The sequence below is a fragment of the Protopterus annectens genome, chromosome 1.part2 (genome assembly GCF_019279795.1).
Source record: "Protopterus annectens isolate FY-2018-M chromosome 1.part2, PAN1.0, whole genome shotgun sequence".
NCBI lineage: Eukaryota > Metazoa > Chordata > Ceratodontiformes > Protopteridae > Protopterus > Protopterus annectens.
In genome coordinates this window covers 559,029,549-559,057,055 of record NC_056727.1, presented here as the reverse complement: position 1 = coordinate 559,057,055, position 27,507 = coordinate 559,029,549, and the positions used below count along the sequence as shown (strand labels likewise).

Below are 27,507 nucleotides of genomic sequence, written 5' to 3'. Positions count from 1 at the left end.
TGCAATGGGCTATCACTGGAGCCAAACACTCCTGAAGCTGTAGATAACCCAAAGGGTAATGCAGAGAACTAAAAATGCAATGCAGACACAGAGAATCTGAGAAATACTCTGAACCCTGCAGCTATGGGAATGTGATAATAAGCATCTTTTACATCTAATGTTACCATAAAACTCACAGAAGGGATGAGAGGTAACAGACTCCGATGGGTCAGCAAACTGAATCTTGGTACTTCACAAGGAGATTGGAAAAGGACAGATCTAGCACTGGTCTCCACAAAAGCTTTCTCTTTGGCACCAGGAACATTTCTGAATAGAAGCCTTTGCCACTTTTATCTAAAGGCACTGGTTCTATGACTCCTAGGGTTTGTAAATGTTAAGAACCTGAGGAAAAAAATTCTGTTTGGTTCAGAGGGCGGGGAAGAGTTCCCCTGTGAGAAGACATATGTATCCAGATGCAGATAGTCATTGTAACTTGAGAAGGCATGAATTGCTTGTTCAGCTTTTTAAAAGAAAATAGGATTTAGGAAATTTATAAAGGAAGGTCTGAAAAATCTTTGAGATTCCTTGAATACATTTCCTTCTTTCATTGAATTGTTTGAGGATCTGAGTAACAGACAGGCCAAACAAAACCTCACCTAAATTAGAATTTAAAATTTCTCACTTACTTCATTAGCAGAAGTTTGGTTACATACTCTGGCATATCTCCTCAAAACTGCAGCAGTAGTACTCTTCAAAGCATGTTTAGATACTTGAGAACAGATTAGAAACAATAGGAACTATCCTCTGAAGAAAGTCAGGCAGAGTATTCCCTCAAACTCTGTGCTCAAAACAGAATAAACTTCCACATATATGTCTTAAGAATTCTGTTAGCTTAAGTGGAAGAAGAATATATTATATTACCAAATCTGTCCAAAACATTGCCTCCCTTGTCTACAGAGGAAGGGGTAGCACTAACTAAAAGTTCTCAGCTAGCAAAGATGTAGAAATTGCTATCAGGTGAGAGAACAAATATTTGTTAGACTGAGGCACTTTGTAAAATATATCTGCCTTTTTAGGAACTTAAGGTTGACAACCAGGATTATTACAGGCAGCATTAAACACACCCTTCAGTGCTGGCAAAATAGAAGGGATTGGAGAAGAATGAGATGCACCCAGTTCTAACATAGCATATCTCCTTAATTCAAGAGGAGCACCCATTTGTTCCCACAATACACCTCATTCATCTTGGAAATAGTCTAAGAAAAAGAATATTCCTCCAAAGTAGATGGTGAGTACCAATCTTCCTCAGTATCAGAGTTTTGGGCTTGATGGTCTGCTGGAGAAGAAGTCCTGCCTCTGTCCATGTCATAATCCTGAGCTATTCCAACCAAGGAAGAGAGGAAACCCACTACAGTTTCCTCCACTAGTAAACCAGAAGGGGGGTGGCAGGTGGGAAATGTGATGAATGAAGACACAGGATAACACAGATGCCAAATTATGGTAAGTACATAACTCCTTATCTGATGTTATCCATGTCTTCATTCAACAACATAGAGTCACAGTCCTCAGCTACCAAACATCCTGGGAGGACATAAGGAAGGACATTCTGGGGCACTGTGAAGCCAAAAGAAGTCCTACTCCTAAAAATCAAATCCAGCTGGTAATGAAATAAAAAGGTGTGAAGATAAGCCCAAGTAACAGCAGCACAGATATCATCAATAGATAGCCTTGCTACAAAAGCTGAAGAAGTGGCCACAGATCTAGTACAATGGGTTCTAACACAGCCCGGAATCTCCAGATGATTCAGATTGTAGATCATAGAGATGCGGCTAGATATCCACTTGGAAATAGTGACCTTAGAGACTGGAAGGCCACGTCTGTTCTCAGAGAAGGCCAAATAAGCTGCTCTAGCTTACAAAAATCCTTAGTCCTATGCAAGTAGAACTGAAGCTGTCTGTGAACATCCAAGGTATGAAGGATATACTCCCCTCTGTTTGAGTAGTTGGGGAAAAACACTAGAAATTGAATGCATTGATTAAGGGTCAATTCGGAAGCAACCTTGGGTAAGAAGGATGGATTTATTCTCAGAGATACCCTGTACTTGTGAAAGGTCATATAAGAAGAAATAATGCAAAGAACTTGCAATTCAGAAACCCTCTTAGCAGAAGTGATAACGACCAGAAAGGCAGTCTTCCAAAACAGAAACTTGAGATCACAGGAACTAGCAGGTTCAAAAGGGCTTCTAGTCAGAGATTACAGAACCAACGTGAGGTCCCAAGGAGGTGAGAGGTCCTTAACTGAAGGACGAGGAAGGAAGACCCCTTTCATAAATGCCTTACAAAGCCTAGATGAAAAAGTGGGTTCCAAACCCTCATGAAAATTAGAAATAGCCACCAACTGAACCTTAATAGTGGAAAAACTTGCTCCCACTTGGAAAAGGGTGGGCAAGAACAAGATTATTTCACGGACCAAAGCAGAAAAAGGATCCAGATTTCTGCTCCTGGCCCAGATTTATAGGATCATAGGTTCATAGGTAGGTACTATGCTATTGGCCCTAGGGCCTATATAAGCCTAGCCAAAAAGGTACCCTGGCTTTTGCCACCCAAGAAAATTATTTTCCTCTGCCCCTGTCGAGCAGAGCCACAGAAGTGATCCCTGGGGCGAATTTCCTATTTCCCATCCAATCCTCAAGATTTTACTTGAAGAGTGCTAATGAGGAGCTTTGTTTGATATAGATAGGTAGTTTGTTCCAGAGTATGGGAAGTCTCTGGGACAGGAATCTATCCCTCCAGCATGTTCTGTTTATTGTGGTGACAAAGTTTAGGTCCTTAGAGCGTGTAGCTCGGAGGGATTGGGATTTCTTTAAGTGGAGCATGTCCAATAGCTCTGGGTATGACATAGCTTTGTATGTTAAGCAGAGATCACCTTTGAGTAGGCGATATGCGACAGAGTAAAGCTGGAGTTTTTTGAGATGGTCTGCGTATGCCATCTGTTTGAGGCTTAATCCTTTTTGTGAGGTATTTCTGCAGCATTTCCAGTTGTTTTAGATGTCTTGTGAGGTACATACCAAAAGGGGCATTGTACTCTATAAACAGTCTAATGAGTGATGAGTACAGGGGAACAATTACCTCTTTTTTCCTGGATGAGAAACCTTTTGTGATGAGGTCTGCCATGTAAAAGGATTTCCTGACTACTGTGGCAATGTGATTATCAAAGGAGAGACAACTGTCCACCTGTGTCCCAAGGTCTCTTATCACACTTTCGGTGCTAAGTAGACTACCATCTATGTGGTAGTTCATGGGTACAGAGTTTTTACCAAAAGGGATGACAATGCACTTTTTGGCATTGAGCTTGAGGCCATGGCTTTGACACCAGGCATCTGTCTCAGTGAGGCCCTTTTGTAGGATGTCCACATCGTTAGGAGTTTCGATTATGGCTCCTAGTTTGCAGTCATCCGCAAACTTCATTAGCCACAGAACTTCTGTGTTAGCCTGTACTTCAGAGAAGTAGATACCAAACAGGAGAGGACCCAGGACTGAACCCTGTGGTACTCCACTTGTCACTGGTCTGAAATCGGATTTGGAGTTTGCTACTTTCACAGTGTGTGTTCTGTCAGTGAGCCAGTTAGCAACCCATCTTGTGACATAGGGATTTATCCCTAGTTTAGTGAGTTTATCTATAATTCCAGAGTGGGGGATGGTGTCAAAAGCCTTGGCGAGATCTAGATAGGCTGTGTGAACCACCTTATCCTCATCTACGGCTTTGGTGACTGCTTCAAAGAAGTCTATCAGGTTTAGGAGACATGCTCTGCCTTTTACAAACCCGAACTGGGTGGAGTCCAGAGTTTGTAGATTACCAGTGTCTTTATTTGTAAGTTCCACAATGATACGTTCCATGGCCTTGCAGTCCAGGCTCGTCAGGCTAATGGGGAGGTATTTCCTGGGGTCAATGGTGGATCCCCCTTTGTGGAGTGAGATAACCGTCGCTGTGTGCCATTCAGTGGGCACAAAGCCTGAGGTGAGGCTATAGAACACAGCCTGGATGCTGTGTTCTTGGCTTTGGAGAGTGTGGTTTTTACCTGTGCAGCCGTGATTACAGGAACTTTGCATTCTTCCGGTATAGAGATGGGCCCTTTAGGGGGTGAGATTGGGGTAAAGTTAGCACTGAACCTATCTGCCAGGATGTTGGCAATATCAGTTGGTTCTGTATATTTAGTGCCATTGTGCTGTAACTCAAAGCAGATGTGAGTGTTGCCACTGAGATTCTTGACATAGCTATAGAATGCTTTGTAGTTGTCTTTAGAAACAGTGGCGATTTTGTTTTCGTAACTAGCTTTGGAGGATTTTATGAGGGATCGCAGCTTCTTACTGAGGCTGACCAGGGAGTTCCTCCAATCATGGGTATTTTACTCTTTTTTGCAGCAGCTTCTTTCTTCTGTTGCAGAGTTTGTTTATGGCAGGGGATCACCATATTGGCTTCCTTTTTTTGAAGGATAGCATCTTGGTTCTGTTAGGGATAGCACAATCCATGCACTTGTGTAAGTGCTTATAAAGTGCATTTGTGTAGGATTCAGCAGTTGTACTTCTATTGTCCGTCTGCATGGGTGTCATGAAGTTTACCACTTCTGTCTTAAGAAGCATGAAGTTGGCTTTGGAGAAATTTTTTACGGTGGTTTCCCTAATGGGGGGTGGGGGCGGGATGTGGATGTCTAGGGTGATTAGCTTGTGGTCAGATCTGACCAACAAGGAACTGACCTCTGGTGTGGAATAACGGTCACCCATGTTGATAATGACCAGGTCTAAGATATTGCTGCCCCTGGTGGGGGTATGGATAAGTTGATCCAAGGCATTAGAATTTATGAATTCCAGAAAATGTTGAGCAAAAGAGTTGGTACGAGTAGTTTTCCCAGTTAATGGTGGGGTAGTTGCAATCGCCCGTTATTAGGGTGTTGGGTTGTACCCTAATATTTTCCAGTGTATCAAGAAATGAGGAGTGGGAATCCTGGAGCATGGTGGGGGATCTGTAGCAAGCTACAGTTTGGATTGTGGTCTTGCCCAGAGTTAGTTGCACTTGGATAATCTCAGATGCATTATGCTGAGCAACTATCCTGGAGATGTGGATATCCTTCATAAATATGGACACGCCTCCGCCTTTAGTGTTTCAGTCCAGGTTAGGTGGCTGAAAGGTGTGGTATGAATTAGAGCCTGATAATGCAGGGGTGCTCTCTGGAGCCTTGAACCAGGTCTCTGTCACTGCACAGATGTCGATGTTCTCCATTTAAAGGAGTGCCTCAAGTGAGTGCATTTTGAGGTTTAGACTTCTAGCATTGAGTAGCATTACCCTCAGATTTTGCTAGCTTGTACCTGTTACAGTGGTGAATTTGTCAGATGGAAAACCTTTTGCATTTACTGCTGTATACTTTCCTGGTAGAGGGTTTATGGGAGGCCAAAATGATGCATTTAATGGGGGAATGCTAGCCTGGACTGTTTAATTGTCACTGGAACTGTAGAATCCATGCGGTTAAGTGAAGGGTCCGAAGGTTTGGAAGAGGGAGCCCCAACGGATGGGACATCAGATTCTGACAGAGATTCAGTATCCATGGTAGATACTTCAGATGAGAATTGATGAAGGGGAACCACGGATGACGAGGCTAGAAACAGGCAATGATGATCAGAGATGTCCTCAAGCATTGAGCTTTCTTCAGGACCCTGGCAATTAAGGAGGCAGGAGGGTAAGCATAGAGGAGACCCGGACGCCAATCGTGGACAAGAGCATTCCTGGGAGACTCTCCCTGAGGGGGGAATCAGGGCAAAATACCTGCTGAATTTGTGGTTGATTGGAGAGGCAAAAAGGTCACAGCATGGCTGACCCCACCGGTCAAAAATCTGATTCGCCACCGAAGGATTGAGGGACCACTCATGAGAACTCAAGAAAGAAAGATCTGCTGAGCCTGTCGGCCAACACGTTGGAATCCCCGGGTATGTATGTTGCAGTACGGAAGCGATCAGAGGACATAGCAAATTCCCACACTCTTATGGCCCCTCTGCCCAACGGGTAAGAGTGTGTTCCCCCTTGTTTGTTGATATACCAGACAAGAGACATGTTGTCTGTCTGGATTGCAATTGTCCCTCGAGGAAGGCAGTCCTGAAAGGCTTGCAACAATACTAAGAACTGCCCTCATCTCTAGGATGTTTATATGCAACTTGGCCTCTACTGAGGACCATGTGCCTTGGATGGTCTTCCCCCGAAAATGCCCTGCCTTCCCAGAAGGGAGGCATCCTTGGTCACAGTGGCCGTGGTCAGAGAGAGAGAGAAAAGAGCCTGCCTAAAAAGAGATCCTGTGACTGAAGCCAGCACTGGAGGTGACACCTGCACACCAGCGTCAGTTTTATGGTCATAGGCAAAGGATGAAGAAGAGCCGACCATTGGACTGCTAAGGTCCACTGTAGCATCTGCCTGTGGAACCTAGCCAGAGGGACAAGGAGAATGTCCAAGGTCATGGAACTGAGAGCCCGAAGGACTAAAAGAACTATGGGGGTGAGACAGGTCCAAAATCTGCGGGACCTGTTCCTGAATCAATTGAATTCTGTGCAGAGGCAAAGTTGCAATCTCCAACATGGAGTCCAACTGCACTCCTATGAACTCTAACCATTGAGTGGGAAAGAGACTGGTATTTGCCAGGTTGACAGTTATACCCAGCTGGTGGAAGAGGGTTAGAAGATACTGAGTCAACTGAGTCAGTCAATGCCTCAAAGGTGCCATAAGGAGCCAACTGTCAAAGTACAGAAAGACCTGGAACCCCTGCAAACACAGGTGAGCCGCTACTACTGCCATGCATTTGGTAAACATCCGGGGGGGAGGGCTGTGTTGAGATTGAATGGTAGGGCTCTGAACTGATAAAAAATGGCCCCTAGTGGAAAACAAAAATGTCTCCTGGAATGCCTGTCTATCTTGATGTGATAGTAGGCGTCCTGGAGATCTACTGAGCACATCCAATCGTCCCTGTGCAATAGTGGCAGAATGGACTGAGCAGTGACCATCCGGAACTTTGACTTCTTAACTGAAAGATTTAGCTCGCTGAGATCCGAAATAAGATGCAGGTCCCCTGTCTTTTTTGCCACTAAAAAGAAGCGAGAGTAAGTACCAGATCCTGTTTGTCCTGCTGGGACCTCTTGGATGGCTCTTTTTGTAGGAAGATGTTGAACTTCTTTGAGGGCCAACTCCCTCTGACTGGGTGGAACTTGGGGAAGATAATTTCTCATTGGAGAGGGTTCTGAAAAGGGAATGAAATAGCCCCTGGAAACAACCAATTATCGGAAGTGATTTTTGTCCAAGCTAGTGGGTGTAGGGAAATGTAATCCCCAACTGCCTCCAGGACAGAGCAACCAGGCAACGCATCAGGAGCGCTGAAAGGGCTGCCCAGAGAAGGGTTCCCTGCAGCCATGATTTTGCAGACCCCCTTGCAATGGGGGCATTGTCATCCTCTGAAACCTCTTCCCCTGCCTCTGGAAGAGGATTCATCTGGAGCGCCCTGAAAGGGAGACTGCGCCTTATGGAACCACTTGCTTCCTACTGCAAACAGAGTCTTCCCTTCCTGCTCGTTGCAAGTCAAGGTGTCCTTCACGGAGGGTCCAAAGAGAGTGGAAGCATCAAAGGGAGCATTAGTAAATGATGCCTCAAAGGGTTCTGCAAACCCGCACAAGTATAGCCAGGCATGATGCTGCAAGGCAATGCCCATGCCAGCCACTTAAGAGGTAGCCCCCGCAGCACCGGAGATTAGCCTCATCGAGGAATTCACCAGAGGTCAGAGTGGCAAGCTTGGGAGACACCTGCTTGAATTTCTCCTACGGCAATAACTCTGCAAGGGAGGTGAAGAGATCTTGAACCAAATCCCTTTGGAGGTGGATAAAATGTGCCAAATAGTTAGAGACCCTCAATCCAAAGGTATATGAGGCAAGACTCCTGTTTGAGGGATGGACTGTCTGAAGATGGGGACTTCCAAAGGTGACAGGCTTGATCAGGAGGGGCTGACCAGGACAGGATGAGAGGAGGTCTCACCACCAAGGCAGACACAGGGAAAGTCTGGAGCTATCTATCAAAAGTGGAATCTGGTTGCAAATTTCTTGGTCCCTGGAATCAAAACCCAAAGGGGCTGGATGAGGAAAATGAGAAGCTGGAGGGGAAGAGGGTCCCCTGGCCAGATGAGCAGGAGAAGCCAGAAGACCCAGCTCTATCTGGGCCTTGAAGAAACTCCTCATCATCCTGTCCATGTCTGAGGGCAGAAGACTCCTAGACAACCTAGAGGAGGGACAGGAGTGGGTGGACTTGGAAGGAGACCTCCCTGACCTACTGCCAGGCTCCAGGAAACAGATCCGATGCCTCGGAGCTGACAGTAGTCCCTGCTTGGAGGTGGAAGGAATTGTAGGTTCCTCCAAGATAATGATCACATCCAATGACCCCGTTGGATCTGAAGGCCTAGTTGGCTCAGAGGCCGGATCCGACAAACTGGTCAGATCCAGGGCCAGCCCCTCCTTGGTCAGATCTGAGGGCTTCTGATACAGAAAGGACCTGGATCCAACCAAAAGCTTCACAGCTCAGAAGACCTCAGATCTGAGGCAGACCAGGCTGGGATCGGATCTGGGGACTGTGATCCGACAGCTGCAGTTTCTTGGTGGTAACTGGCAAATAAGGGGTCTAACTCTTCGGGTCTAAAGAGGAAGCCTTTGATGGGGAAAGAAAAGGACCCCCTTGCACCAGAACCTTAAGGAGCAACTTGTCGAGGTGCTCCACTAAGGGCCTGAGGTTAAATGCGGCACAAATGTCGCACTCAACCTCCAGGTGCAGACAGCCCAAGCAGCAATGAACATACTTCACATGCGTACCGGAATAAGGCATTTTCCGACCGCACAAGGAGTACTTCTTAAATCCAGTAGGCATATCAGACATATTACACTCACTAAACTCTCACTAATGCACTACAGCTATGTAGAAAGCCCTAACAGCTAGTGAAAGAAAAAGGGCGCCAAAGCCCCCCCCCCCCAACACACACACACACACCTGTACTAAATAACTAAATAACTAATGGGAGGGGAGGTTCTACTCTATATAAACTAGCTAACAAGACTATTTTACACTAAACACTATGATCTACAAAAAATTTAACAGAAGATTGAAAACATTTACTTAACTAGCCAGAGTCAGTAGGAATGCGCCTGTACCACAAGCACGGTAAATGAGATTTGAGGATTAGAGAGCAGCAGGACATTATGAGAGAGGGAGAAGCCAGGACCTTCGATCCATCTATTGTATACTGCCGGCTCGGGTTCGATGTCGGATCCAAGACCCTGTGGTGATGAGAAGACATGGATAACATCGGGTATAATGTTAAAATCTACAGATAAAACTACATATTCATTATATTGGAAAATTTTCACTTAGAAATTCTTACACAGAGCTTTTGTCATTCCTAAATAGTTACAATTATGTATAAGTCAAATAGAATTAAATGTTGGAGATGTGATTCTGAAATAATAGCTGATTAGATGCATATAGTATATGAATGCAAAATCATCTCCCCTTTTTGGAAAGAAATTAATAACTTCATTCAAGCTCCATGGTCAGATAGATGTAATATCTCTAAATCTTTAGTTTTATTTAATGTGCTGATTCCTGAGATAATTACAGCAACCCAAGTGCCTCTTCTTTAGTCTATTCATTCTATAGCCAGAAAAGTAATTACTAAAAAAACGGAAAAGTAAAGTTACCTCCTCTAGTGCTGAATTTATTAGTATGACAAAAATTGTTTGCAGTAGTGAACTGCATACTATAAAGATGAGAATTTCTAATATTACAATTCTAATATTAAAATAGGGCAACGCAGTGGTGCAGCGGTTAATGCTGTCGCCTCACAGCAAGAGGTTCTCCGGTTCGATTCTTGGCTGGGGTGCCTTCTGTGTGGAGTTTGCATGTTCTCCCTGCGTTCGTGTGGGTTTCCTCCCACATTCTAAAGACATGCTTCTGGAGCATTTCTCCCCAGGCCTCCACTGAAAACAGGATCTGTGGAACCTAGTCGGACTTTCCCAGTCAACAAATGTTAAATAAATAAAAAATAAATTACACATTCATATACATCTTGGCTTAAACTTAATGACTTGCTTGAAAAATATTAATTGTTGTTTATGTATAACTTTGATGAATTGATCAGCTGTGGTCCTATGTAAATAGTTATTTATTTGTTTTATAATTGATTTGTTTATTTATTGTTTTAAAACTAAATAAAAATTATTAAAATATGCACAGGACTGACATAAATAATTACTACTGCATGGAATAAGAAATAATGATTGTAATTTCAACTGAAATTTACAGTTTATCCAAGATTCACTAAAATGAGCAATTAAGATCAAGTGAGCCTTAACTGCAATTCTCTTAAGCTTCTGTATTATAGGTTCATAGGTTGATACTAGGCTATCTGCCCTAGGGCATTTATAAGTCTAGCCAGTGTGTGCTTGGCTTTCGCCACCCTTTTAGATTTGTAGACTGTGCCTTTGAATAGTAGGTCACAGAATATAGCCCCTTTATGGTTAGTTTATTGTGCCTCTGTCTAGCAGGGACCCAGAAGAGATCCCTGGGGTATAGTTACGATCTCCCATCCACTCGTCAAGACGTCTCTTGAAGAGGGTCAGTGAGGGGCTCTGCCTAACCTGGACTGGGATTTTGTTCCAGAGTGAAGGGAGTCCCTGGGATATGAATCTGTCCCTCCAGCATGTCCTATTTATTACTGTGCTGAGATTTAAGTCTCTGGAGTGTGTAGCTCTAAGGGATTTGGATTTCTTGAGGTGGAGCATGTCCATTAATTCTGGGTTGGACATGGCTTTATATGTCAGGCACAGATCGCCTCTGAGTAGGTGGTAAGCAACTGAGTAGAGCTGGAGTTTCTTTAGCTTAACTGCATAGGGCATCTGTTTGAGTCCCTTGAACCTCTTAGTGAGGTACTTTTGGGGTCTTTCCAGTTGCTGCAGGTGTCGGGTAAGGTACATCCCAAATGGGGCATTGTATTCAATTATGGGCCTGATGAGTGATGAATAGAGTGGCACAAAGAACTCTCTTGATATAGATGTGAAACCTTTCGTGATGAGATGGGCTATATAGAAGGTCTTTCTAACCCCTTTGGCAATGTGATTGTCAAAGGAGAGATTACTATCTACTTGGGTCCCCCAAATCCCTAATTACTTCCTCTGTACTTAATGTGTTACCTCCTATGTGGTAGTCTGTGGGCACTTTGTTTTTCCCAAAGGGGATGACTATGCATTTTTTAGCATTTAGCTTTAAGCCATGACTTTGGCACCAGTTATCTGTCTCTGTGAGACCCTTTTGGAGGATGCTTGAGTCAGCCGGAGAGTCTATTATGGCACCCAGTTTGCAGTCATCTGCGAACTTGGTCAGCCATAGTCCTCCCGTGTTTGCCTGTACCTCAGAGAAATAAATACCGAATAAGAGAGGTCCCAAGACTGAACCTTGTGAGACTCCACTTGTAACTGGTTTAGAGTCTGACAAGGCACCTGCAATTCTGACCATGTGGGTTCTATCCCTGAGCCAGTTCACAACCCATCTTGTGACACAGGGGTTGATATTTAAGCTAGTGAGCTTATTTATGATACCTGAGTGGAGTATTGTGTCGAAGACTTTTGCGAGGTCCAGGTAGGCTGTGTGGACTACCTTCCCTTCGTCTATGGCCCTGGAAACTGTTTCAAAGAAGTTGACCAGGTTCAAGAGGCAAGATCTGCCTTTAACAAAGCCAAACTGGGTAGGATCCAATGACTGAAGGTTTCCGATGTCATTGTTTATGAGTTCCATGATGATACGCTCCATAGCTCTGCAGACCAGGGTAGTCAGGCTTATATGGCGATAGTTTCTGGGGTCCGTTGTGGCACCTCCCTTGTGGAGTGGGACCACCATTGCTGTACGCCATTCCTTGGGTACATATCCTGTGGTAAGGCTGAGCTTGAACAGTGACTTAATGTGAGGGTTAAGTTCATCTTGTAGCTTGTGTAAGATGCAGCCCAGGACACCGTCCAGTCCCATTGATGCTGTGTTTTTTACTTTGGAGAGGGCAGCTCTCACCTGTTCATCTGTGATGTCTGGGAGGCTACACTCTGTTGGGATGGAGATTTGCTCTTTTGGGGGGGATGGGGGGGGATTTGCACTGAATCTGTCTGCCAGGATGTTGGCAATGTCTGTGGGTTCAATGTATTTTTTGTCATTTTCCCCTAACTCGGAGCATATCTGGGAGTTGCCGCCCATGTTCCTGACATAACTAAAGAAGGCCTTGTGATTGTCCTTAGTATCTCGTGCAATTTTTCTTTCGAAGCTGGCCTTAGATGATTTTATGAGGGATCGTAGCTTCTTGCTAGTACTGATCAGAGATGCCTTCCCTTTTAGGGATTTTGCTTTATCATGTAGTAGCTTCCTCCTTTTGTTGTATAGCTTATTTATGGCCGGGGTCCACCAGACAGGTCTCCTGCCTTTGGAGGAGTGAGTCTTGGTTTTATTTGGGATAGCACAATCCATAAATTCCTGTAGGTGTCCATAGAATGCGTTTGTGAAGGATTCTGCGGTCTGAGCCGTGTTTTCCACTGGCCCAGTTACTGTTTCAAATGGATGTTCTACATTAATCAGATTACATTTAGAAAAAAAATAAGAAGTTATCATCCTTTAAACTCATACAAACTTACAGGACATCTTGTTGAAGCAATGCTGAAAAAATGTGACATAGTTTTTGTTGGGGTCATAGAAACCCTATTCAATAATAAGATTTTTTACAAGATATTTCTGCAGGCGTTGAGAGATTAAACTCTGAAATAATAGAACTTGGTGGTGACTGTAATGCCACCTTTTGCCCACAATTAGAAACATCTACAGTCTTTCATGCCATGTTTTACTTGGGGATGTGCTACATAATTTTACTTTGAAAGAGGCTCTTTTTGTTTACTGATGTGCTACCAACCACAATTCATGCATGCATTCTCATACTGCTCATAAACAAAAGATTTCCACCAGGACGGGCATTTTTTTAACTCCAGATATTATTAGCAATAATCCTATATGTTTATTTTAAGATACTCAGACCACCAGTTAGTATCTACTATAATGCAGAATAGCAGTATTAGATCTAGAATTTATTACAGAAGAATAACTGTAACACTGGTACAAGATAAGACATTTCATGATTATAGTTGAAGCCAAATCTCAGCCTATACTGTGTGACCAAAAATAATATGTTTCCTTTTTTTAAACACCTTTATTGAATTACCACTTGTGACATAGGCAAATTTACATTTATACAAAAGTAATTAAACTGTATTAAATTAACAATAACAAACATACTTCACATATTTTGCTATATATGATATAACCTAAGGAACACTACATAAATTATTCAGTTCCTGATCCTTTTTTAAACATCTTTATTAAACCATCACTTACGACATAGGCAATCATACATTTATATAAATAAAAACAAACCACACAGACACAATTTAGTTGCAAGCATTTTATCTACTTCACAAACGATACTGACACTCCCATTTGCAACTATTATACATCACTTGTAATCTACCCAAACATTTCAGTCAAACATTACATAGCTCATTTAAGTCCTGCATCCTTTTAAACCTCATTCCTCCCCTGTATGTATTGTTCCCACAATTCCCATTTTTCCTATATAGTTTGCTCCTACCCTTTTATAAAGATTTCAATTCCAGTTGTTTTATCTGTTACAACATTTACTACTTCTAATATAGTTGGTTTAGATTTTGATTTTCTAGTAATTGCTTTTTTGGCACCCACAACAAGTAGATACCACAAGGCCTTACCATGTCTAGGCAATTCCGATTCTGTATCATAGCTCAAAAAATAATCTCCCTCAACACACCAATACAGCCACCCAGCATCTCCAACAGTGCATCCCAAAGAGAATCCTTAAAGTCCGCCAACCCACTGCACTCCCAGAAAATATGTTCCCAAGTACCTCTTTCTTCCCCGTCACACCTCCAACATTTGCTGTCTACCCAAGGAAATATTCTCCGGAGTCTACTTGGGGTATAAAAATATCTATATAAACATTTCCAAGCAAAAAACCTACAGCTTCTAGATTTTGCCGCATATTTGGGAGACATGCATATATCCTCCCATTGTTTCTTTGTGACTTGCTTATCCAATCTCTTTTCCCAATCCTTTCTAACCTCCTCTGATTGATTCTTATAGTTAACAAGCAACATTTTATATGCTCTACTAATTATACTCTTGTTTCCTTTTGTATGAAATGGGATGTAAGCAATAATGTCTGATGGGGGGTATTACTGAGGAAATAATCCCACCCCGGTGTATTGAGGCCCAACACCTCAGGAATTATTTTCCAAATAGTACGTATCTTGTCAGGCATTACTGCATGTAAAGAGTGGGTTATCTGTTAAATTATTTTGCATATTTTATTACTCTATACTTTCTAAATATTTTTTTATGTAAAATTAATTCCTCTGCCTAACTTTTCAAATTTGTAGCATATGTGTAATTTTGTTAAACAAAGTATTTTACAACCAAAATACAGGTTACATGGGTGCATACGTACACACACACACACACACACACACACACACACACACACACACACACACACACACACACTGACAAGTGCTAAGGAGTTCCAGCCACTTTGGTGAGTGAATACATCCGAACTGTCTTACTGTGATCAAACAAATTAAAAAAAATCATAGCTGCAAAGGCATTGTAACTCTCCAGTGCATCTTAAATGTCCTTGATTTTGCTGCATAGATCTGCTCTATCCCTGGTACAATGTTTGATTTTGCTGGTAAATCAGTGAGGATTACTCAGTCAATAATACCAGACATTAGAGCTTCCTACGTCTTATTGTTTAAAACATACCTGCAGATCAGCTGCCTGTTGCAGTTGAAATGTGTGCACTGTCTTTCCCTTGAGCTTTCTCTTTCTCTCACTCCCACACACACATGCAAACATAAGAGCACACACAGACACACACATATACACACTTTTTTTAAACAAAAGTTAATCTTGCTATAAAGCAAAGCTGCATTTAATGAGCATAATATGGTGCAGTGACACAGGAAATCTGCTCTTCATTAGGCATTACCTGTTCATTGAAGTAAAAACACTCAAAACGGTCGTGGGTAAAAGCAGGGTGCCAAAAATGTCCAAAACAGAAAAAGAAAATTGCACCAAGCTAACACACTGCAGACGTTTATTCAGAAACAAGCAACAAACAGCAAAAAAACAAAAAATGGTGAACGCTTTCACAACATACGTAAAAATATATATAAAAAACATATGTATATATATATATATATATATATATATATATATATATATATATATATATATATTTATATAGTTAAGTATATACATTTTCCAAGAGTATAAAATATGAAAAAAGTGTATAAAAAATGTATGAAAATTATAAAAATGTATAAAAATATATAAATATATGTGTTTTTTTATATATATTTTTTATATATTTTTACACAGTACACATTTTTATGTTTCTTCATTCATGTTTTATTTGTTTATATATATTTTTTATGTTTCCATATTCGTATTATTTTGTATTATGTTTATAGGGAATATGTTATTGTACGAGCCATAATGATAAGCTTCAATTGATTTTTATACCACACTGCTGTTTAGTCCTAATTAGTTAATTTGGTGATTTACATATGGTTATTTAAATGTTGTGCTGCTTTTTACTGTTGTGTGATGAAGCAACGTATGTTGTGAAAGCGCTCACCATTTTTTGTTTTTTTGCTGTTTGTTGTTTGTTTCTGAATAAACGTCTGCAGTGTGTTAGCTTGGTGCAATTTTCATTACCTGTTCATTACCTGGCTCATTCCCTAAGGTCTGTTTAAATGCATAAATGCATGCAATTACAAACTCCCAATCACTATCCTTACCTAGTCAGCTTAGGCAGTTACATTAAGAGTTACACCATACTATTAAATTGCTGACAGTCAAGGATAACAAGTGTGCTGTGAATTAGAAAAAATGAAAACTATAAACTTGAGGAATGACTCCAAAATTATTCATATGTATAAAATACGTCACCTTTTGTTGCCCAGTTCCATAAACAACAATTTCAGGACATTGTTTCATTCATTACTGTTGAAGAAGCAGTATAACTATTACTTTTATTTCAGTGGCTTTTCTCCAGTATTATTATAACATGTATACATCAGTATGGATTACACAATCAGGACTATTAGATACCTGAGTCAAGTCCACACTCAGAACATATTACCTAAATTGTCCTCCCAGCTCACCTTACTAGAAGTGAAAAAGACTATCAAGTCCTTAAAAAATAATAAATTTCACAGCCCTGATGGTGTCACAGCAGAATTTTATTTATATGTTTTTCGGCTCAACATTATTCATTACACTATTACTATAAATATTTTATGTTATGCTTCAAATTATTAAATTACTAGGAGAATACTACATTCCTTAATTCATGCACACAGTACTTTAATTTAACTGACATTTCTTATTATCAACTAATATCAATATTAAAAACTGCATACAGAATCCTAGCTAAAGCAATTAAAAATCAATTAGTTGAAACTATAGATCATATTCTACATAAAAACAGTGTTTTTGTCCTTATCAAGCAATGGAAGAAGCAAACAAATTGTTATAGATATTAATCATAGATTTGGACCAAAAAGTCCCAATCTTGTTTTATTCCTATTATTGTAAAATTTGATACCACTAAACTGTTCATTCTAATCAATGAATATTTATGATTATCCCAATCAATACATAACTATGATTCAGTATACTCGATATCCTACAGACGAAGCGGTGACCTGTGTCTGGCATACAATACATCCTTTAGTGTACACCAGCAAGTCACATGGCATCAGAAATACTCTGTCTAGGGATCTAAACCTCATCTCAACATCAACAGAACAGTTTGGAGGGACAGGTATATCTCGCAGAGGATACAGCTGCTGTGGAACAGACTCCTCATTCACATAGAACAAAGTTCATCCCTGTCTATATTCAAGCACAAATTAGATCTTTAGATGCGAAACAAAAAACTGACCCCAGGACCACCCCTGTACTGCTAATAGACAGAGGCAGCTCCTAAATGCTTTATACCATGCATGGATCCCCTCAGATTATGTATGGTATGGTTTTAGCTACTCTCATTAGAGGTAATATATAATTATCAGTCATGGGACAGTTAAGGCCAATCTCTAACAAAATGAATTAGGTTAATTCAAGCACAAACAGGAAAACTGGCTTGGCTTAAAATGGCCCGCACTAGCACCTATTTATAATGTATATATATATATATATATATATATATATATATATATATCAGAAACCCTAGGTTCAATTTAAAATCAGTGGCACTCTTACCTCTCTGATGCATATCACTACTTGATGGAGGCAAGGATATCCACATTCTTCTAGATTCTTCCTACTGCCTTAAATCAACTATTTTGGCTATTAAACTAAAACAGCACCACGTAGAATTGTAATAGACTGTACAATTTCATTAAAACAATATGCAGATGATATTATCGGTTGCAATTCACAAACTCATTTTCTAGCTGCTTGCATCTTGTCTTTTCTTAGCTGACTGTCCATCTGTGTATTCCCATGCAAAGATACTCAAAGGGATACAACCACTGCATATACCTTTTTTGAAATTGTTTCATCTTGGAGACAAAATGTATACAGCTCAACAGTGTGAGGGCAGACAAACATAGTACAGGTGCAGGAGAGTCTCCTCTGCAACAGAATGCTGTCTTATTGAGAGCACTTGCACTTGGGTCTATGTTCGGCCATGGAATGGGCTAGCCATAAAACGGCTGAACAACGAACAATAAGCAGTGGAACTTCAGTCACCACACTTTCATTTCATCGACAAGGTAGGTAACTAGTTGTCCAACACTTCCTCGTCTTATAAACAGAAGTGTTTCAAACCCACCCAGGTTGGAGGGCTTCGCCTCCTACACCCCCCTTACTATATATACCAACTCCGAGACCAGACAACAGTGAAGAAAAGGGATTTAAAACACTTCTGTGTATAAGTTGGGGAAGTGTTGGACAACTGGTTATTTACCCTGTTCATGAAATGAAAGTTCAGTTAAAAAACTTTCACTGCTTATTGTTCGCTGTTCAGTCGTTCAATGGTTAGCCCTTTCGATGGCCAAACATAGACCAGTTGCACTTATGGGAACTAGCAGTGATTATATAAGACTTAAAAAGACAGTACTCAAGTTCATATAACGGCTCCAACATTATTTTGGGTATGTTTAATTGTCATCAGGAAATACAAACAATTCATTTAATTTTGTAGTTAATACAATAAATAAGTCCAGTTATGAAGAATTACTTTAAATGAGAACACATACATTTTTACAAACCTCTTCAGCATCATACAGAGCAAAGCAGCCCAATACTTAATTTAAAATTTTTGGGAATATATATATGTATTAAAATTTCTGGCACTGTAAACATCACATCTAATGCATATTCATTATTACTTCATGGAATAAAAGAAACAAAAACTGATGCCAAATATTTTTTATTTGGATTCTATTAATGCTGTTAAAATGATTTTTCTTACCCACATTTCATTTTATATTTCAGCTTATATTAGCCCCTCCTCTGAGGACTTGGATTAATCACTTTAAGATACATTTTAGCAAATGTTTATAGTCTGGCAAATTCCCCACATTCAGTAAAGTTCTGATTACTCATACTGATCACTTTGGTTTCCAAGTACATGACTTGTTACATTATGTAATGGTGCAGATGTTGGTTAATGTAACAACCACATAGTACTCCACCATAATGGTATTCATGTGTGCAGACATAAAAACAAAACATGCTATAATAGAATGGCAGTCCCATGCTTGGTATTAACAAAATTTCTGCTTTGATACATTATGAATGCTATTTCCAGGACATTCAGCATTTATTTTCCATTTGTATTCGATTCTCAGTTAGAGCGTCTTCTGTGTAGCGACATGCGTGAATGGGCGTTCCTTCGTTGAAGGTTGTGCGTTAGGACCGGCAAGCCAGTATGTAAAAAAATCTATTGCCAATCATTAGCGGACCGGAGTTCCGCTGTGGCGACCCCCTAACCGGGAAAAGCCGAAAGACGCAAAAATATACCTTGGTTGGAATTTAGAGTTTAATATCTCTTACCAATTACCTCTATAGATCTTGCAGATATTCCTTTGGAAATTAGCTGTGCTAAGAAAAGGATTTCCTTTGTCACATGATTATCAAAAGACAAGGAATTATTAGCCCGTGTTCCATGGCTCCTGTCTACGTTTTTGTGTTGTAGTGGTATGTTGTCTATACAGTATGATGGGCTTAGTGTATACTGCAAGGTATAGAACATTAACCCATTTTCCATCTTACTTTTAAAATCAGCAACATCTGGGACAAGATTACCAATCTCTGGACAGCATATGTTCTGTTTTTCCATAATCATCTTGGGATTAGTGCTTCTGGTTTGCTCCTGGTGAGAGATGGAGAAGAAGGACATTATTACCTAGATTTTCTAGAGAATACTGATTAGTGGAAAGCCTGATAACTGTTTCTTAGGACCCAGCTTAGGGTTGGTGCTATGGTTTTGCTCCTGGTGAGAGAAGGTGCAGAAGGTAATTTATTCCTGACTGTGTCTGAGTGGGCAGCGACTATGTGTGGGATTTTCTTGATTGGTCTGCTTGCTATCCAAGGCATCTACTAGGAGAAGACTACAATAAGCCTACAGACCCCTGCAAATTCTGGGATGAGGCTGCAGATTACCAAAGAGAATGTGGCCCGCTTCTCATCTTGGGATAAGAGCTGCTGTTTTGCTTCTGATGAGAGAAGAAGCAACAGAACTTTCATTCCTAGCTGTGTGAAGCTGTGGCAAGACAAACACTAGTAGTAGCAAGGTAGTAGCCCATGGGTGAATCAGCAATACTTATCATTCTTGATAAACTAAATTTTATCTTTTCAGTAAGTACTACTAGATTAGCTGTTTAACTTAAACTTCAAAGTATCTCCCTAAAAACTTCATCCATAAATCTTCAGGGTCTGATATAGCAGTTTATTTCCCTCCCAGAAAGGTCCAGAGCGTCACCCTCTAGCAAAATGGTGCATCATTCTGCCCTCACCCCATCTGTGGTCATCTGATTGTATTAGCTGATCTAAGACCAGTGTAGCAACTGTTTTATGCTTATCTACTATACACTACTTCTGTCAGTTGGTGTCACTGTATGGGGATCCAGTAATTGTCAGCCTGGGATGATATGGTAGATGAGACTTCCGTTTACTGGGGATGGCTTACAACTGTTATACCAGGACTTCTGTATACAGGCTAAAGCTTTTGATGCCCCCATGATATCTTTTTTTTTAGGCAGAGTTCCTCTACTGGACATTCCTACTTAAAAAAACTCAAACTTAAATTTGGACAACAACAGCGCAACCCTACTCAATGCTAGGAGTCTAAATATAAAGATGCCAGAACTTGAGGCCTTCATGCAACTCGAACACATTAATATTTGTATAATTACTGCAACATGGTTTCAGTGCAATGACAGCACTCCTTTCCCATCCACTCATCAAGATTTCTCTTGAAGAGGGCCAGTGAGGTGCTCTACTTGACATGTATTTGAAGTCTATTCCAGAGCATGGGCATTCTTTGGGTTAGGAACCTGTCCCTCCAGCATGTTCTGTTGAATGTGGTACTGAGGTTGATGTCTCTGGAGAGTGTGGTGTGGAGGGATTGGGATTTCTTTACATGTAGCATTTCTAAGAGAGCTGGATCAGACATGGCTTTTTAAGTCAAGCAGAGATTGCCTCTTAGTAGACGATTTGAGACAGAGAATAGCTGGAGTTTTTTGTCTGTCCATGTAGGACATGTGTTTAAGGCCTAGGACCCTCTTTGTGAGGTACTTTTGCAGCCTCTCCAGCTGTTGCATGTGTCTAGTGAGGTACATGCCAAATGGGGCATTGTACTCAATGACTGGGCTAATGAGGGAGGAGTAGAGGGAGACAATGACCTCTTTCTTCCTGAATGCAAAACCCTTAGTAAGAGATGTGCCACATAGAAGGACTTTCTGACCACAGTGGCAATGTGGTGACCAAAAGTGAGGTTGCTGTCAGCCTGTGTTCCCAGATCTCTTATAACACCTTCTGTTTTCAGTGGACTACCATCAATGTGGTAATTCATGGGAACTGGGTTTTTCCCAAAGGGGATGACAACACATTTTTTGGCATTGAGCTTAAGGCCATGGTTCTGACACCAGTCGTTGGTCACAGTGAGTCCATTCTGTAGGATGTCAACATCACTTGGGGAGTTAATAATAGTTCCCAACTTGCAAACGTCTGTGAACTTTGTCAGCCAGAGTCCCTTCGTGTTGGCCTGGACTTCAGAGAAGTAGATACCAAACAGGAGAGGACCCAGGACTGAACCCTGTGGGACTCCACTCATGACTAATCGGCAGTCTGACTTGGAGTCAGCTAATTTCATACTGTGGGTTCTATCTGTGAGCCAGTTTGCAACCCACCTAGTGATATAGCGGTTTATGCCAAGCTTAGTGAGTTTTTCTATGATTCCTGAGTGGGGAATGATATCAAAATCCTTGGCCAGATCAAGGTAGGCTGTATGAACCACCTTGCCTTCATCCACAGCTCTGCTGACTGACTCAAAGAAGTCGACCAAGTTGAGCAGGCATGATTTACCCTTCACAAAAGCAAACTGTGTAGGATCCAGAGTTTGGAGATTCCCTATATCTTTGTTTATTAGGTCCACAATGATGCGTTCCATAGCTTTGCATATCAGACTCGTCAGGCTAATGGGGCAATAGTTCCCAGGGTCTGTAGTCGCTCCTCCTTTGTGGAGAGGGATGACTGTAGCAGTGCGCCATTTGGCAGGGACAAAGCCTGAGGTAAGGCTGTGACTGAACAGGGCACACAGGTGAGGTGCCAGTTCACTCTGTAGTTCATGTAGAACACAACCAGGGATATTGTCAGGTCCCATAGAAGCTGTATTCTTGGCCTTGGACAGTGCTATTTTAACCTGTGTAGCAGTAATACTGGTTGGCTGGCAATCTACTGGTATTGTGATTGGTCCTTTTGGGGGGGGTAAAGTTGGCACTGAATCTGTTGGCCAGTATAATGGCAATATCTGTTGGCTCAGTATAGGAGGTACCATTGTGCAGCAGCTCAGAGCAAATCTGGATTTTGCCGTGGAGATTCTTTACATAACTATAGAAGGCCTTCTGGTTGTCTTTACTATCTGCTGCAATTCTGTTTTCATACCTAGCTTTAGAGGATTTAATGAGGGATTTCAACTTTTTTGTGGCAGATAAGGGAGTTTTTCCAGTCTTAGGACTTCACCTTATTCCGCATCAGTTTCCTCCTTCTGTTGTAGAGTTTGTTTATGGCAGGGGACCACCAGATTTGCTTACTTTTTTGGAGGAGAGTGTCTTGGTTCTATTGGGTATGGCAAGATCCATGCATTTGTGTATGTGTTCGTACATGCATTGGTGTAGGATTCTGCAGTCACGCAACTATTCTCCATTTGCATGGGTGCCGTGAAGTTGGCCACCTCTGTTTTTAGGATTCCCAAAGTTAGCTTTGGAGAAGTTTTTGGAGAAGTTTTTCATGGTGGTTACCTTTGCTGGGGGGATGGGGTGGGAGGGATGTGGATTTCCAAGGTGATTAGTTTGTGGTCGGATCTAACCAGGGAGGACCTGACTATTGGTGTAGAGCAGCAGTCACCCATGTTAGTAAGGACCAGGTCAAGGATGTTGCTACCTCTAGTGGGGGTAAGAATGAGCTGGTCCAGGGCATTGGAATTAATGAACTCCAGGAAACATTGGGCAAGTGTATTGGTACATGAGTAGTTTACCCAGTTAATGGAGGAGTAGTTGAAGTCGCCTAATAAGAGAGTGTTAGGTTGGGCCCTAATATTCTCCAGGGTGCTTAGGAACGTGGAGTGTGAGTCTTGGGACATGGTTGGGGACCTAGAGCAGGCTACGACCTGAAGCGCTGTCTTACCCAATGTTAACTGTACCTGAAGTATCTCTGATGCGTTATGTTGGGCTACCAGTCTGGAGATGTGCGGATCCTTTATGAATATGGAAACTACACCACCTTTAGAGCTTTGGTCTAAGTTCTGGGGCCGAAAGGTGTAGAATGAGTTATAGCCTGGTAGTGCAGGGGTGCTTTCTGCTGCCTTGAACCAGGTCTCTGTTACAGCACAAATGTCAATGTTCTCCATTTTAAGGAGTGCCTCGAGCGTGTGCATTTTGAGATTTAGACTTCTAGCACTGAGCAACATGACCCTCACATTGCATTTGTTTGTACCTGTTACTCTGCCTTTTTCTGTCTCCCATTTTTATTTTTAAATATGGTTGTTACATTTGTTCATGTCTGTGTTATTATAAAACAGGGAAATCAAACAGATGTGAGTGAGTGTTACTGTCACTCATTTAAAATTTGTATTTATCTCTAACTTCAGTAGTTATATTTGCTGCTGGTGTGGCTTTGCTTTATTTAGTTATTTATTTATTGGTTCATTAATTTATTCATTTATTTACTTATTATTTAACTTCATCTGTCTCCGATCATCTGGCTGGTTGCTGCAACTCTGCCCACTTATTCCCTACTATGGGAAAGATAATTTCTTTGCAGCCACCGTCCATGCAACCATCAGGTTTTTATTATTTGTTACTTTCTGACATGCATGGCATATTCTGTAATGTTGTGTAATTACACTAGGAAGAAGCATACAGTGGGTGAAGTATGAGCCTGTCACTCCCCTTCACTGAATGACACAGTCCCTCAGGCAACCCCAATCTCCCTCTTCAAATGGATGGTTCCCAGGAGGCTTTCAGTCTCCAGTATAAATTCATTAGTAGAAGACATGTTCCTTGACATGACCTTCAGCACCTCCTCCCCAGTAAGGTAAGCAGGCTATGCCTCTTGACTCCCCTCCCTAACTGACTCCGTCAGTGCTCGGTTGTATTCAGGGCTCCATTTCTCTACAGCTCATGAGCCAGCTGCTCTGCATGTGTGTAGCTGGCTGGTACATAGTTTTCCAGCTGTTTTCTTTACCTACCAAATGAATGACTGATGACAGTAATTAATGTGTCTCAGGCCTGTGCCAGGGTTGGAAAGGGTCTTTCGACCATTTCACATACATGCTTATTGATAATAAATGAATGTTTTACTTTCTTTTGGAAATGACAAGACTCATCCTTGACCTGAGGGAGGAGTATAAAAGAAGGCATTTCCCTACATAACAAAAATTATTGTATTCTATCACTGATGTCATCAATATAGTTTATGTCAGTTAGTAACTTACTTGACATTAAATTCAAGACTCTTGGTATATCTCAAAAGTGTCAAAACAGCAAACCTGTAGTTTTGCAGTGCCTCTCAACTCACCCGTTACTCTTTTCTGGTGCATAATTACAGAACACCAAGACAGTATTCCAGGGAAAGGGATCATATCATTAGAGCACAATAACTTATTTATTTTTGCTATAGCCAATACTTAGAATTGACAAGGAGCAATAATAAGTGCTGTGCAAAAACAGGGGGGAACCCCCCCTAACAATATAGCAGGCAATGGCACTGAAAAGGAATATGTCTAAGAAGCTCATGTTGAACAAGGCAATCCTATCCCTTGGCACTTAAACACCAGGCTGATATTCCATAAATACTCAGCTCGTAGCAGTTCTACCATTTCCTTCTCAATAAAGTCTGTGAACTAGACAAACTGTCCCAATGCAGCATTTCATCCACGCAGGAAAACACACCTACGTAGCCATGCCACTGAAGTTTTACCTCTGATGATGTAATCCAGGTATGGTTAGCAGCCTGAGGAGCTGAGGCATCCATGCTATTTCCACTTTTTCTAAGGTAAGGGTGTGTGACTCTATCAGTGTAACAGCGTCCTTTATTGGTGATCTTGGGCTAGCCCAGTGGGAAATGATACAAATCAGGGTAGGACAGAGTATATAACAAATCATACATAATGGGGTTTATGCATATAGCATTAGAAGCACCTTCATCTCAGCATTAAATGCACTGCATATCAGTGCATCTTATTCCAGCCACAGGGTTGTACAGAAAGAATTCCTTGATATCATTCATACTGCATCCTAGAAGAATGTCAGTCCCTGGCTCTTTTACCTCCTTTCCCAAGATGCTTTTAGATTCCTATTCACTTTGAGGGACCCCATGCCACTAGCTTACATGAAGTCCAAACAGACAGGTGTGGGAGCTTAGGAGGAGGTCCAGTGTCTGTATTCTGCGGTCACTCAATGGTAGGAAACAAAACATATAAAAAATGCCCACTTACTAAGATAGTATCAACTCTATTTATTTATTAAATAAGCTCAACCCACTCCAGAAACATTTACAGACCTGGTGTTCAGATAGAGTGGGCAAAAGTCCTATTTCAATATCTGTTATACACACATTCCCTTATTCTTTATTCATTTATTTACGTCTTCCACTGCGTCCTGACCATCTAGCTGGCTACTGCAACTCTTCCACTTATTTCTTACTGTGCGAAAGACAAATTCTGTGCAGCCATCATTCATGCAGCCACCGTGGAATGATGTTTGGTTACTCCCTGACATGCACTGCATGCTGTGTAAGCACTCTGGCAAGAAGCACATAATGGAGGCAGTATGCATTAATACCGCATTTTACAACAATGCCACTCCCTGGCTCTTTTACTTCCTTTCCCAAGATGCTTTTAGATTCCTATCCACTTTCTGGTTCCCCAAAGACGGACAGGTTTTATGACTGAAGCCAGCCTCCCATAACATCAAAACTGTACATTATGGAAATAAAAAATATATATCTATAATGCACCCAGACACCTCAACACTTGTAACAGTATGAGGGCTGTACATTTTTGTGTTAGCAGTAATGAACTGTACTCACTGAAAAGATATACTGCCCATAGAAATGACAAGTACGATGTCTTTAACTCAGGACTGATTACTTGAAAAATTAAAAAATGAAGCTTCATCATAAATAAATGACTTCTCTTCTGGAGAAATAACCTGACTTTGCTTTTGCACTCAGAATGCTTTGCTACTATATGCAAAGTATTGGCCAGTACCTCTCATGATGTCATTCAGGGGATATAGTTATATAAAAATGGGAAAATGATAGGAAATAAAACACAGAATATAGTTTTCTTATTTTACAGAATACTGTATAACTTTATCAGTAGTACTACAGCTGCTAATGAAATCTAAATAAAGCAGTATGGAAAGATACCACATGCTGAAATCAGTAGCACTTGTGTTCTTCTCAACACCTTCTTTATGAAATATTTTACTAAGATATACTACAATTAGCAAAAGCTAGTGGCATTTTACTTATCTTTCTATCTACCTATCAATCTATCTTGGTTTTCATCACTGTTGTCTGCATTTGCTACATCCCCCGGCCCATCCACAATTTTCTGCAACTGTTACCCTCAATACCTGACTATATTTCCCTGATTAGGGTCCCTCAAAGGAAAGCTGCTTAGTAAAAGCTTGGGGAACTGGGCACAGAGGAGATCAGGATGACCTGGTGTGGTGCCATCATGACAACAGTAGAAGGCTTTTTTGTTATGGGTTAACCACAATCCTGCTCAACACCCAGCATGCAGTGACATCAATATGGAAATTATACACCAAAAGCCTGCTAGTGTTTTCCCACGTTTCAGTGTCAGTGACACTCATAAATCATTTGTTAAGCTATGTCTCCCATGCAGCATACCGAGATAATATATCGGTAAAAGTGGAAATGTTCTTTCACAGGATGCGTAACTCAGATTTAGCATCTGCTCAGTCCTTCTGAGAACTTCAGTGAGTGGGAATTCTAATCTCACAGAACTAGCCAAACTTTCACATTAACTCTTACTAGCTGCATTTATCTTTCCTCGGTAAATGTGTCTCTGCAATGTTTTTCAGTTACCCTTTTAAAATCAGCAAAGTGTGTGACTGATTAACAAGTAGCAGTGATACATTCATAGCCTAATTTACTACTGTCAGGACTTAAATACAATAAGTTTGTCTGCATACTGGAAGCAGTACTGAAATCTATTCTTGTAAAGGCAGCACCGGCACAAGTACTAACCATTTCAGGAAGTAAAGCTAGAAAGTTCCACTGTGTTATGCAGATTTGGAGATGCTCTTACCTGTACGTGACTTTAACCTCTGTACCAGGTTCATCTCGTTCCCAGATCAAAGCAACTCGTTCAGGTGATAGAAGAGCATGCCTGTCCACGCAGTTAACTGTTGAAAGACACAGGAAGCACGTGAGGTGATCTCTTTCTTAATCTTTCTCTAAATTAAAACCTGTCAAGCAGTTAACTACCATGTCATAAAAAGTACAAGTTCCTTCAAAGTTACCCCAGGTTACAAGGTTACAAGGATACATATTTTCTAAAACGTAATGTACCAAAAC

General features: G+C 41.2%; 1 protein-coding gene across 1 annotated transcript in view; it reads right to left on the bottom strand.

Annotated features, from left to right (window-relative positions):
* The window catches only part of ACSS1 (acyl-CoA synthetase short chain family member 1), a 1,456,620-nt gene that overhangs the window by 1,123,396 nt on the left and 305,717 nt on the right, over positions 1-27,507 (bottom strand). The window contains exon 2 of the mRNA XM_044057731.1: positions 27,239-27,335. Within this exon, the coding sequence (XP_043913666.1) occupies positions 27,239-27,335 (97 nt within the window). The remainder of the gene's footprint in view (positions 1-27,238; positions 27,336-27,507) is intronic.